This window comes from Rutidosis leptorrhynchoides, chromosome 2 (genome assembly GCF_046630445.1).
Source record: "Rutidosis leptorrhynchoides isolate AG116_Rl617_1_P2 chromosome 2, CSIRO_AGI_Rlap_v1, whole genome shotgun sequence".
In the NCBI taxonomy this organism is placed as follows: Eukaryota; Viridiplantae; Streptophyta; class Magnoliopsida; order Asterales; family Asteraceae; genus Rutidosis; species Rutidosis leptorrhynchoides.
In genome coordinates, this window is record NC_092334.1 from 587,276,186 (window position 1) to 587,290,861 (window position 14,676).

General features: G+C 34.3%; 2 protein-coding genes and 1 non-coding gene across 3 annotated transcripts; 1 reads left to right on the plus strand and 2 right to left on the minus strand.

Annotated features, from left to right (window-relative positions):
* The first annotated feature begins 298 nt into the window (after positions 1–298).
* On the plus strand, positions 299–4,264 carry LOC139889892 (protein GAMETE EXPRESSED 1-like). The gene is made up of 4 exons (XM_071872805.1): positions 299–373; positions 2,303–2,514; positions 3,428–4,002; positions 4,105–4,264. The coding sequence occupies exons 1-3, from the start codon at positions 299–301 to the stop codon at positions 3,651–3,653; spliced, it is 513 nt and encodes a 170-aa protein (XP_071728906.1). The 3' UTR covers positions 3,654–4,002; positions 4,105–4,264.
* Positions 4,265–6,133: 1,869 nt separating this feature from the next.
* Positions 6,134–9,946, minus strand: LOC139894247 (tetrahydroberberine oxidase-like). The gene is made up of 3 exons (XM_071877449.1): positions 9,395–9,946; positions 7,687–7,691; positions 6,134–7,494 (listed from the first exon to the last, which is right to left on the minus strand). Exons 1-3 carry the CDS (start codon positions 9,944–9,946, stop codon positions 6,462–6,464), a joined length of 1,590 nt encoding a protein of 529 aa, XP_071733550.1. The 3' UTR covers positions 6,134–6,461.
* A 903-nt stretch (positions 9,947–10,849) lies between these two features.
* TRNAK-UUU (transfer RNA lysine (anticodon UUU)) lies at positions 10,850–10,922 on the minus strand. Its single transcript has one exon. It is a non-coding gene; the product is annotated as a tRNA-Lys (tRNA).
* Between the last annotated feature and the right edge of the window lie 3,754 nt (positions 10,923–14,676).

A 14,676-nucleotide genomic window follows, 5' to 3' on the forward strand; every position in this document is an offset into this window, starting at 1 on the left:
TCTCCTATATCAACATGTGATCCGGAATGGACCCAGATATCAAAGAAACTAAAGGGATCTTATAGTTACGGTCCATGGAGACATTCAATGATGATAGCACTTAATGTTAAACACAAACTACAAACCATGGTTATTTCATTGTCTTCAATGCCGAGTGTTTTGCCCATATTATGTGTGTAGGCGTTAGGTGAGTTACGATTTCTTCGAAATGTTTCAAGTTCCACACTATCAATGCTTGTTTGTTTAGAGTTTGTGTGATGTTGTTTATGTTGGGTTTGAAGATGTTAAACGGAGGAAAATGAAAACAAATTCTAGACCTGAAGATCTCGCGGATCGCGAGGAAGAGCTCACGGATTGTGAGCCTGGTGATTTGGTGATATACCGAGTTCTGTCACATTGGTCGCGTTTGGATATAAATTTCGCGTTTTGAAGGTCTCGCGAAATGCGAGGGTATGCTCACGAAACGCGAGCCTGAGCGTAGCCAGCAAGTTATTTCGATTTTAGGAAAGGATTCGTTTTTTGCCCTATAAATTGGAACCCTATTCTCATTGTATCTGTAACACCTACGAAAATATCAATAGAAACTCTCTCTGTTTAGCTGTGGAATAAACTAATCGTTAGATTTAACGATTAGACATAATCACGTTAAAATTTCTTATTCTTTACGTTTCTTGCACATTATTTTATCTTTATCTTTGTGTGTCTTATCTGTCCGTTGGTCAGTGGGTGATAACTAAGGTTATCAGATTCTTGTTTAGGACTCCCTATCACCATGTTCAATGGGAGTTGATCCGTACACTACCTTGTTTTTGCCATACACCACTAAAATAATTATTTAGACATTTCTACCCTTTCTTTGAGAAGTTAAGGAGAGTTGGTGGTGAATAAAAGGAAGAGTAAAAATGTCCAAATAATTATTTTGATGGTGTATGGCAAAAATAAGGTGGTGTACGGATCACCTCCCATGTTCAATAGATAGTTCAAATAGATAGATAGATCTAGTCAACTTGTAGTCAATTCGTTTTAAATGCTGTTTTAATAATAATAATAATAATAATAATAATAATAATAATAATAATAATAAATACATGTAAATAAACTTTGAGAGCATATTTTCATTCGTATTTGTATTTGTATTTGTATTTGTATTTGTATTTGTTTTAGGGTGTGTTTGGATGAAACTGGCTGGAGCTGGAGCTTATGGACTATAGCTGGAGCTGGAGCTTATTTTTAAAGTTGGTAGCTAGAGCTTATTATTTTTTATAAGTGTTTGGTAAACTAGCTGGAGCATATTTTCTAGTTCATAAGCTCTACTTTTTTTCATAAGCTACAAGAAGTAGCTTATTTTTCTAGAGCTTATGTTTTTCATAAGCTCTACTTTTTATGTCTCTCAAACGAAGCTTATTACTTGGAGCTTATTAAAATCATAAGCTCAAGCTCCTATAAGCTCTCATAAGCTACTCTACCAAACACACCCTAAGTTAGTTACAACGAGGACGAAAGTAAAGGAAGTTAAAGGATTGAAAATAATGGAGAAAACTAACAAATTAAGAATATTTGAAGGGCTAACTTGTAACAAATTACAAAAAATACCTGCGGCGTTACGTTTCCTGCTTTCCGCCGTCGTATTCAACCGGCTAGACATTTAATCGCCGGAAAAATGACACCTGAACCGTCGCAATTGCAACATATTTTACGAATTACGAGGTGGCTTCTTCTTTCTGTTCTTCAAATTCGAACGTAACTTTTCGATTTTATGGTTGTTCCACCGGTTTCATCCTCAGTTTATAAACCCAACATTTTACTGTAAGTACACAAATTATTTATATGATACCCCGTACTAATCTAAATGTACCAGAAAGTAAAAAAGTGTAATTGGGTGTTTATTGTTTTTGAAATTTGAAGATTATGTGATAATCATATTGACATAGATGAACTTATTTGGAGCTCAAAATGATTTTAATACTGTATGTCAAGTGAATATTCATGCTTTTTATAAAGTGCTTACATGGATAAATAATGTGATGTGATACTTACTTTGTTGCTCAAAATGATTAAAATAAAGTTACACATTTGCTTTCAAATTTTTCAACACCCTTTGGAAGCATTAAAAATCTGAACTTTCCATTTGAGTGAACCGAACTATATGTTGATTGAGTTATATATCCTTCGATGTGGTTACAAGTATGCCAAGATTTTAGGTCATTGTTTTCGTCATTTTTGTCATCTCTTAGTACTAATTATTTAATCTTGAGAAGTGTTGTGTTATGTCTTGGACCCATTTCTCTAACATATGTAAAAGGTATATATCTCAGAGATTGTAGCCAGTGATGAACAACGGTCTAGGCTGGCTTGGCATCCGAGTGATTGTCTTCAAAAGGAAACTGGAAGGTCTCCGTTTTCTTATTGCGATAAAAAATCTTTGATGGTTGAGTGTCGTAAACTAGATCAGGAGGCTCATAGGATTTGTCTTGAGTTTTATCCCGAGACGAATACTATCTGCCATCAGTTACAGTGAGTTTCTCTCTGTCTCTAACTCAAATATGCACACAACAACAACAACAACAACAACAACAACAACAACAACAAACCCAATGCACACGTGGACCCATAAACAAATGGAGTCCCGAAGGGGTCGTTAATTTATAGAAAAGTCCATTTTAAGGCATTTTGCAGATAGTGGCAAATTCGAAATTTTTTGTACAGACCACTCTAATTATTAATACCGACCACCTCAACTTGTTGGGCTAGTTGCGTAAACGGGCTAAATTGATGCTAGGCCAAGCCAGGTTTTGGTAAGGACTGAAATACCATGGGTCAAGCTTTGCTCCTTACATTTTACATTTTTACGCTATATTAGGCCATCTATGAATCAATATTACTTCAATAATGATCCAATTTTGAATAAAATGGTTTGGAGAATAATGCTTTAAGTAAATTTTGTGACTTTCGACATTTGACCCATAGAGCCTATTTGACGGTTTTCTTTTTTATCCAATATCGTTATTTTACCTTTAGAAAGATAACGAGAATTGACCCATTCTGAAATCTGGGTTGAAATTTCTACCTCTAGTGGCCATGTGGGCAAGGGTCTAGTCTAGTGGCCTTTAATAATGATCTACCTCTAGTGGCCATGTTTTATAATTCAAGAAGAATCTGTCAACCAAGGTTGCAAGAATTGCTAATCCGGAGTACTCGGTTGGCCGGTCGGGGCTTTTCAGGGAGTATTCGGAAACTCAGGGAGTACTGGTATGTTGACCTAGTTTGACTTTGACCGATTTTGACTGTTTTCCATGTAATCCCGAGTACTCCCAGGTTGCAAAAACCAAGTGCTTGCCGAGGAGTAATTTCGAGTTCTGTAACGATGTTGTCAACGCGTTACGAATGTGACTGCAATCGATTTTTAATTTGGTATTTTGACTTGTAGGACTGATGCATTTAAGAGACAACCAAAAAGGTTGGTGAATGAACTCAAAAGATCTGCTGAATTTGCAGAGATCATAGAAAAGCAAGCAGAGCGTCTGTCGCATAGTTCAGATCATATTCATGACTTTTTATCTTCTCTTGATGTTCAAACACAACAAGTGGCCCAAACATCAAAAAATGTCGAAGACCGTGTGAATGTTGGGTTAGAACATTCACAATCTGTTTAGAGCAGTCCCTAAAAATAGCAGATTTTCAATTAGAACTACGCAACCAACAAGTGAAAATGAACGAAAAGATGGATGAAGGAATGGCAATGCTCCATGAATCAGCCAGGTGAATTGGGTGAAGAAATTAATAAAATAGTTGTAAAGCAGTTGAAATCGGAAAATATTTTGTTAAAGTTGGAGATGCTATGTTTATGAAAATCGATACTTTACAAAACAAAGCTGGTGATATTGGGAACATATCATAAACTTCTTTATATAGGCAAAAACAACTTCTTGAAAGTTAAGCTGATGCCCTTGAGGTTCTTAAGACCATGACAGATTTTCAGTCCCAAGCACTCGAAGTAAGCAGGTAATTTGGGTTCAGGTTAAATGGGTCTAAATTGCCACTTCCATATTGATATGTAAATAAGTATCTACTAGATACTTATTTATTAACATACATTTTTTGCAGGGGAACTTTGCGACAGTTGATTGAGCTTGGTCAAAGTCAACAACAGGAACTCATACTTCAGTATGGAAATGAGATTGAACAACAATGCTGGATTATCAGCATCATTAGGTTAATATTTGTGCTTCTCGCTTCATGTCAACTTCCTGTATACCATTTATACTTACAGGTAAAGATAACTACATTTTCGTTCAAACAGATTCGTTTAGAAGCTGCTTTATACGGAGTAATATTATTTAGTATTAGTATTTACGCTGTGTTCTCGAGTTTTTTTTCAATGGAAAAGAATGGGGTGGTATGGGAAAGAGAGAAAAAAGATGGAAAGGAAAGTGATACAAAATAAATAGTATGTAGTTTCGAGTTGCAAAGAAAGTAAGGGAAAAGAAATAAAACAATTACTTGCAAAATTAATCCTTGCAAAATTAATTACGAAAGCTACTTGCAATTGATTTTCTGCCATGGCGTTTGATCTTTTAAAAGTGGTTGATCTGTGTAGGAATATGGAGAAATCAGAATATGTGTACTGAGGGTTTTTTTCATTGACCTAAATCTGGATATGTTGTTGTAACAAAATTGCAGACCCAATAAAATTGAAAATTTTGACGATGTAGAATACATAACAAAAGAGGAACGATAGAAATAAGAGCAATAATTTTGGTCTTACACATATTTATAAATTTACGAACAATATATATATATATATATATATATATATATATATATATATATATATATATATATATATATATATATATATATATATATATAGGTTTTTGAGCTCGTGCGTTGCACGGGTGTGTAAAAAACCGTGCAAAAAAATGTAATTTGCAGTTCATATTTATCTGTAAATATCGATACTATAATAATAAGAAAACTATAAAAATTATTAAGAGCCCGTGTTGTTGACAAATTTTAAAAATTCTTTTGAGTTTAAGAGCCCGTGGTGTTGACAAATTTTAAAAGTAGTTTTGGGTGGTGTTAGTAACTTAATGTCTACAATTTTTTCCCCACTATTAATATGTTTTTAATTGGATATAAATTATATACTACGTAATATTTAGAGAAAATATGAGTACATTGAAAATTTGTCGTGGAACGTAACGTTAGTAAAGTCTAAGTTATATTATTTTATTATTATTATATACAATTATTTTTTGAATAAAAGTGAAACCCGTGAATTTAATTTGAGAAAAGTTGTTAGTCATTTCAGCAAAGTAATAGTACTCGGAGGAGTCGTCATGTATAATTAATATTATAATAGTTATATTTGTGTGTTCATAAATATTTAAAGACTTAAACTGTAAATTCTAATCACTTTCATATTTATTGGTAAAAAGAAATGCTCCATGATAGTGCATCGAAGCTCCGTGTCGAATACAATTTATTGCGTTTAGTTCGTAAAATTATTTCGAGTTGAACGGTGATGGCGGTAAAACCTAACTCGCGGCAAACAGAAACATAAATCTGTTAAAAAAATTAGTGGGTTTTTATATAGTAATAGAATCTTGTTGTAATATAAAAAATAGTTTCCAATGTATCTTATTTAGTAATAGGTATTTTATTATATAATTAATATATATAATAATAATTATAATTTGTAAATAATATATATAATCTATACATATACAATTCATAAATAACTTTCAACCACAATTAAGAAAAACTTTTTGTTATATATATATATATATATATATATATATATATATATATATATATATATATATATATATATATATATATATATATATTTATTTATTTATTTATAAATTTATAGTAATAAAAAAATTATAGAGTTATTTGGTTTTCCTTCCTTATCATCCCAATATTGAGCTAATTGTAACTCATTGTAAAAGCTTATGTGTTTTCAGCCCTAACCATTTCCTTCCCATCCCTTTCATTTATGAAAAAAACTCAAGAATCATTAGTTAGCAGTTTATCCTTTCATATCCATTCCTTTCTTCCATAAAAAAACTCGAGAATGCAGCCTTAGTATATTGTGTTTTTTGAAAGCAAACAGGGACTATAAGGCAATTAAACCATCAGATGCTACAATCTTTTATTGAGAAGGTTAACGTTATCCAAGAAAATAAACAGCTGTTATGTGATGATTATGATAGTGATGTTGAATGGTCTTCTTGGGTTGACGCTGATATAACCGAAGATGAATTGGAAGACGTTAACTGTATTCTCCCTAAAGACGCTTTAATCACTACTTCAATTTCAAGAGACTATAATCTTCGTCACCGCCGTTAATAGGTAAAATTAGGCAAGATATATCTTACTATTTATTGATAACCTTGATAAATATAATTGGTTTTTATTTTAATATTGCAGAATTGCATTTCAAGACAGTTATGCCATTAGGATCTTGTAGGTATACTTTGTTCATGCTTGAAAAAGTTATCAGGATCAACCATTGTCTTCACCTTAACAAGCCTGTCAAAATTATTTTTAAAGTAATTCGGACCCCATGTACGATTTGCTTCCTCGTAGGTCCTACCAACTCCAAGATCCAAATCATCATAATTCAAATACGCTTCTCTTGGCGAATTCGAAACATAACTAGTCATATAGTTATATAAACTTCTAATCCAACTTATATGCGGTGATGTTTCATTCCCATCCCAAGCGACCACGTATTCAATCATGTATAACGTCCCGACTCTATGCGGGAATGGAATCGCTGATTCCGAAATCTCATCCATTCGCCCTCCGTATGGAGTTAACACGAGTAGTCCCATAAAAGCTTCTATTTTATCATTGTAAAACTTCCATATACCTTCAAACCCGTCTTTTGAAATAGGACTTGTTGCGAAATCTGATTTCACTTTAACAGAATTTTTCGGTTGGGCAGTTCTATTCAAAAGTACCTCCAAAGGTTCCCCGTTAACGAAACCTGCACCAATTTTAACCGATTCAACCCAGCTCATTTCGGTGCAGTCTTCTCTTGTTAAACCCAATTCCGGGAATTCGTCCCGCATCAATTGAAGTAACCGATCGGTTCCACCGAGAAATACCGTATCAAACGTTGCCCTAATCGTTCGGTTTCCTGTACTTGGATTAACCACACTGAACATTAGAATTCTGATGTCAAGATCTTTATCGATCTTTGGTGCAACAAATTGCCACTTATAGATAATTTCGGTTAAATTTTGTTCTTGTGTTCTGTCGATTGAGAATTTTGTTACCAATTCCGGGACCGGAACGAGCTTTATTTTCCATGAAAGAATGATCCCGAAACTCGAACCTCCACCGCCTCTAATCGCCCAAAAAAGATCCTCGCCCATCGATTTTCGATCAAGAATCTTGCCATGCACGTTGATGAATCGAGCATCAACGACATTATCGGCTGCAAGACCGTATTTTCTCAACAATGCACCGTACCCTCCACCACTAACGTGTTGTAACAGACTGAAATCCGGGCTAGTTGTAAGTTGCCTATTTTGCCCTGAGGGTTTGTGCTTAGTCTTAAGTGCCTTTTTTTTATTATTTTATTAGTGTTTTATTATAATTTTGTTGTGACCAGTTTGTGACAAGGGTCCCAGAACATGTTTGTTTATTTTAATTGGACCTCGTTTGGGTTACCTAATCTTGTGCGAAAGATATCAGATAACTGGTAAATACCCGTGTGTGATGGGGTATTGTGTTTTAACACAAATATAAGCTAGTGACCAGCTCTTTTCTTGAGGTTTCCTGAACTTTCCTCTCACTCACACATTCACCTAACCTAAACTTCACCATCTCCATCTCAACCCTAAATCATTTGATCTCGAATTGAAGCTTGATTTTAGTGTCAAATCGTTCCTTGTGTTGTTGTGATTCTAACAAGGTAAAGTTTGTTTAATTTCGTGATCAAATCAGTGTCAAAATGGGTGTTTTAGTCAAGTTTTATGAAAATGGGGTTTTGTGTCAAATTGGTAGAAATTGATGTTGTTTGTGTTTGAATGTTGTGGGTTTATGTTCCAAAAAGTTTAGTGTACGAGTTGTGTTCAGTTTTGAGGTCAAAAACGTGTCTAAAGTCGAGATTTGGTGATTTTGGGTTGAAACCCGTCACTTTGCTGCTGTTGCAGCTGATGAACTACCTTCGGCCGATGGTCGTTGACCATCGACCGATGGTGAGGGACGATCGGCCGGTGGATAGGACCATCGACCGATGGTGTATGACTTCTGACCAACTGATGTAATTTTGACGATCGACCGATTGGGGGAGACCATCGACCGATGGTGTGTTGACGATCGGCCGATGGATGGGACCATCGACCGATGGTCTTAGGCAGTGAAATTTTTACTAAGTGTTGATTTTTAGCCGTTATGCTGTCCGTGTGTTTTTATGATTTTCAGGATGTAAATTCTGAAAATGCACAAGTGTTAAACATGAAAATTTTAGCGGACGCAAATTTTTACTAATTTGCTATAATTCGCTGTCCGTGTGTCTAACATTGATGGGAACACTATTCTAACTTGGTTTTTGCTGTTCTCAGGAGATAAGGACAAGGAGGAAGCTCAGAAATAATAACTGAGCAGTTGCTGGTAATTGGTGAGTGGGTCTATCTACGGATAGAGTTTAAGTAGCATATCATGCTACTGTGGTTGACTCTTTTACCATGCATAGTGTAGAAATTGCCATGTTAGAATAATATAGTATGCCTGATGTTGTATGCGAATTACGTGTACACTGTGTGAATGGCACCAGTCGGGCCTAGGGAGACTGGGGACTCGAGACCGTGCCTAGGAGAGGTTAGAGTCCGTATGAGGTCAACCGTGCCTAGGGGAGGTTGGGTCCATAGGCTACTAATTGTGGAGTATAGTGTGAACGATGCACCCCCTGCATCTGGATAACTATACTGTGAATTGAGTAGCAGGGACTATCGGTAGACTCAGGCCCGATCAGCTAGGAGTCGTGTGCTCGTACAAGCCGCCGATCCTCGTATTGTCTTATTGTATGCTAGTTGGTAGTTAGCAGGTATTGTTGATGTATATAGCTTGTGTGTGGCTTAAGCTATATCTGTTAGATAGATTCCATTCACTTAGCGGTGCGCTAATCCCCCACATGTTTCCCCCTTTGCAGGTTTAGGTACTGCTAGTCGGGATGGGTATGGATGCAGAAGACATGTTTGACAACCCAACTCTGATGTGAACTTTTGTATAAATAATGTTTTGTAATAACGTAACACCGTTGTGTAAACTTAAACTTAATTACTCAGATTAATGTAATGACGCGACTTATAGTGTGTTTGTTAATAAAGTCTTCCGCTGTGTGTTAAAAAAAAAAAAAAAATGGCCGGTGTTACACGTGTCCACCGAGCCCTAATTGATAACAAATACCACCCGGGAATCCAAGATTTCGACTTTTTTGCGCGATATTGTAATAAAGTTCACCTAAAGTTGCACCGGCTTGAACCCATGCAGTTGCGGTTTCAACTTCAACTGTAACGGATTTTAAATTTCTGAGATCAAGAATCACAAATGGGACTTGTGATACATATGACAACCCCTCGAAATCATGGCCCCCACTACGCGTTCGGATCTCTAAATCGTATTTCTTGGAGCAGGAAACGAGTGTCGGGATTTGAGATTCGTCGGTTGGTGTAACGATATAACGAGGTTTTGGAGTTGAGGGTGATATGAATCGTAAGTTATTTATAGAGAACTGTAAGACTGATGTGTATGATGAGTTATTTGGGCTGTATATTACTTTAGAGATTGATGTTGCATTATCAGAATTGAGAATTAAGCAATTCAAAAAATCATCATCGGTATTATTCGATAAAACTTGACCCGCTCTTACCAAGATCAAAACAATGAGATGCAACAAAGAATAGTGTGTTTTAGTGTTCATTTGCATGTTTTTCTTGCAAGAAAATGAATAACAGATGCTTGCTATATATAGATATAATATGTAAGATTCTTATTGCTACTTGTGGCAGGTTACGTGGACCATCTCCACGAGAAACTGCAAATGGGAATGAAAGTTGAATAATTGAAGCAAAATAATCTTTGTATTCAACTTGACATTAACAAATCTTATCGTTGACATTAGGAATTTTGATAGCAGCCTCTACATCTAGACAGCACTAACAGAAAATAGATATATTGAAAAAAAATAAGAAAAAAAAAAAAGTTTGACTTTGACCAAACTCTATGCTTTTTAAATGGTGCACTACTGCACGTGCCCATGATAGTCTGGATGGATGGATAGATGATGTTTGAGCGATTTCCGTTTGCAAAGCTGTTTTAGAGATTATTATAACTTGTTCGTGATATAACTAGTAAACTGTTTTATATGTATATCAACATGAATTTACTACATATTAGGAATAGGAATGTATTTTATATTGATTATGAATGAATGTATGATCAATACCAAAAGTAATATATATGTTGCTAAAAACCCTTATGGTTTCTGCTTCATGTGCAGATACCGAATTATCGATTTGTTGCATCATAGAAAATTCAGATTGTACACAAGAAAATTTATCCATAGTATAGTTAGACCAATTAGTAATTACTCACTTCTTAAAGTTGCTAAAGGTACAAAAGTTGTTTCAACCCATTCTTAAAGTTCCTATAGATGTGTTAGACTTTTAGTAAACATCAAGTTAGTTTCATATAAATAAGGGATAAGAGATGACAAAAAGGTAAAAAAAAAAAAAAAAAAAAAAAAAATGCGTTGAAACATAAAATGATGCATCAAGTTGTAAGAAACCGGGAGCCAAAAACTAAAGGAAGAAAACAAAAAAAAAGTAAACGCCATCCGTGGGACTCGAACCCACGACCACGTGGTTAAAAGCCACGCGCTCTACCAACTGAGCTAGAACAGCTCTTGTGTCGTAGATATTAAAAGACTTTGAATTGAAGAAGTTTTTATATCCAGCGTTTAGAACTTTTTATGTGCGGCGACCGTAGGCAGACTATTGAAAAATCTCGTCTATTAGTCTATTAGCAGTCTTGAATAGAAATGAATAATCGCATTACTTTAATTTTAAAAATGCCCAATATATATGAAGGGGAGTGGTTCGTACATCATTGGTTTTTAGTCATACACCACCAAATATGCATTATGATGTTGTACTGTACAATACTGTAAGGCATGTTTGGTGGTGTATGGCATGTTTGGTGGTGTATGGCTAAAAATTAATGGTGTACTAATCATCACCCTATATGAAACCTTTAGTACGTTTTTATTGGCATGTTTTTTATTCCATTCAAAAGTCTGTTAATTACTCATTACAATTTCCTGGCTATATATGTTGTAGTAGTCACAAGTACAGAGGCGGTAAACTATTAGAAAACTGGTTATAATTTGAAAATCCGTGATCGTTTTTTAAATTGTGAATCACTTTCCTAATTAAGTATTTCGACCCTCACAAGTCTTGGATAATTGGATTGCACGAAATCTCAATTGAAATAAGACAATAAATCAATTTGATTGTAGCCAATAACAATTCAAATCAGAGTATTAGTCAGAGTGTGAAATGTTTCTCTTTTTCATATGAAAGCATAAGTTGTTCTCCTCGAGGAAAATATAGTCTAATTCAGTTGAAAGGGTACAACATTTTGTTTTGGCGGGAAAATCAATTGACGGAAAGTCACACCATTTAACGAAAAAAATGTTTGGACACAACTTTTCTATTAAACGTGTATATTAGTATACCGTTTGGATTGTGACGTTACCCCGCCTAACCGCTCACCGCGGAGCCGCAAGGGGGCGACCTGAAATGTCCCGTTCATACTGATTATAAACGTTCCATATTAATTGATTTCGTTGCGAGGTTTTGACCTCTATATGAGACATTTTTCAATGACTGCATTCGTTTTTAAAAACAAACCATAACCTTTATTTTATCGACAAGGTTAAAAGGACACCACCTAGATTATCCAGAAATGATAATCTAAAAATATCACACTTACACACTACCAATACATATTGGTTTACAATATTAATATGTTACAACAAAGTAAATCTCGAATGCAGTTTTAAACAATATTATACAAACATGCTGACACCAAATCTTGTCCATATTTTAGCATGCAACAGCGGAAGCTCTTAATAATCAACTGAGAATAAACATGTTTTAAACGTCAACAAAAATGTTGGTGAGTTATAGGTTTAACCTATATATATCAAATCGTAATAATAATAGACCACAAGATTTCATCTTTCAATAATATACAATATGCATAAAAAAATCATTTATATGGTGAACACCTGGTAACCGACATTAACAAGATGCATATAGAATATCCCCATCATTCCGGGACACCCATCGGACATGATAAACTCGAAGTACTAAAGCATTTCAAATTCCAGAATGGGGCTTGTTGGGCCCGATAGATCTATCTTTAGGATTCGCGTCAATTAGGGGGTCTGTTCCCTAATTCTTAGGCTACCAAGCTAAAAGGGGCATATTCGATTTCGATCATTCAATCATAAAATGTAGTTTTACGTACTTGTGTCTATTTTGTAAAACATTTATAAAACTGCATGTATTCTCATCCCAAAAATATTAGATTTTAAAAGTGGGACTATAACTCACTTTCACAGATTTTTACTTCGTCGGGAAGTAAGACTTGGCCACTGGTCGATTCACGAACCTATAACAAATATGTACATATATATCAAAGTATGTTCAAAATATATTTACAACATTTAATATGTTTTAATGTTTTAAGTTTATTAAGTCAGTTGTCCTCGTTAGTAACCTACAACTAGTTGTCCACAGTTAGATGTACAGAAATAAATCGATATATATTATCTTGAATCAATCCACGACCCAGTGTATACACGTCTCAGGCTAGATCACAACTCAAAGTATATATATTTTTGGAATCAACCTCAACCCTGTATAGCTAACTCAAACATTACTGCATATAGAGTGTCTATGGTTGTTCCAAATAATATATTTACATGGGTCGATATGATATGTCAAAACATTTGCATACGAGTCTATGGTATCCCAAGATTACATAATATATTAGAATACATGTATAATACAATATGAGTTAGCTAGGATATGATTAATATAGATTTGTTACCAATTTTCACGTAGCTACAACAAGCAAAATTATCCAATCTTGTTTTACCCATAAATTCTTCGTTTTAAATCCGTTTTGAGTGATTCAAGTTTATATGGTTTCATATTGAACTTAAGTTTATGAATCTAAACAGAAAAAGTATAAGTTTATAGTTAGAAATACAAGTTACAAGTCATTTTTGTAAAGATAGTCATTTCAGTCGAAAGAACGACGTCTAGATGACCATTTTGGAAAACATACTTTCACTTTGAGTTTAACCATGATTTTTGGATATAGTTTCATGTTCATAAGAAAAATCATTTTTCCAGAAGAACAACTTTTAAATCAAAGTTTATCATAGTTTTTAATTAACTAACCCAAAACAGCCCGCGGTGTTACTACGACGGCGTATATCCGGTTTTACGGTGTTTTTCGTGTTTTCAGGTTTTAAATCATTAAGTTAGCATATCATATAGATATATAACATGTGTCCAGTTGATTTTAAAAGTCAAGTTAGAAGGATTAACTTTTGTTTGCGAACAAGTTTAGAATTAAGTAAACTATGTTCTAGTGATTACAAGTTTAAACCTCTGAATAAGATAGTTTTATATATATGATTCGAATGATGTTATGAACATCATTACTACCTCAAATTTTGTGGATAAACCTACTGGAAATGAGAAAAATAGATCTAGCTTCAAAGGATCCTTGGATGGCTTGAAAGTTCTTGAAGCAAAATCATGACACGAAAACAAGTTCAAGTAAGATTTTCACTCGAAATAAGATTGTTATAGTTATAGAAATTGAATCAAAGTTTGAATATGAGTACTACCTTGTATTAGAGAGATATCTTACTGTAAATAAGAAAGATTTCTTGAGGTTGGATGATCACTTGAAATGGATTTGCAAGATTGAAAGTAAACTAGCAAACTTGGAAGTGTTGTTGGTGTGTTCTTGAGTAGTTGTTTTGTATCTTGGTTTATGTATGGATTTATGAACTAGATTGAGCTAGATTTTGATGAAGATGATGAAGAACACTTAGAACAAATGAAGAACACTTGAGAGAGAGTAATTTGATTCAAGAAAATTGAAATGGAAATGTGTTTATGGTTCCTCTAGTTCACGTGAAATTAGGGGTTCCATATAGGCTCCATTAGTTTATAATTTTGTGTTCATGCTAGATGTTAAATGATGGTTCCCACATAGTTAGGTGACTCACATGGGCTGCTAAGAGCTGATCATTGGAGTGTATATACCAATAGTAGACACATTTAGAAGCTGTGTATTGTACGAGTACAAATACGAGTGCATACGAGTAGAATTGTTGATGAAAATGAATGAGGATGTAATTGTAAGCATTTTTATTAAATAGAAGTATTTTGAGAAGTGTCTTGAAGTCTTTCAAAAGTGTATGAATACATATTAAAACACTACATGTATATACATTTTAACTGAGTCGTTAAGTCATCGTTAGTCGTTACATGTAAATGTTGTTTTGAAACCTTTAAGTTAACGATCTTGTTAAATGTTGTTAACCCATTGTTTATTATATCTAATAAG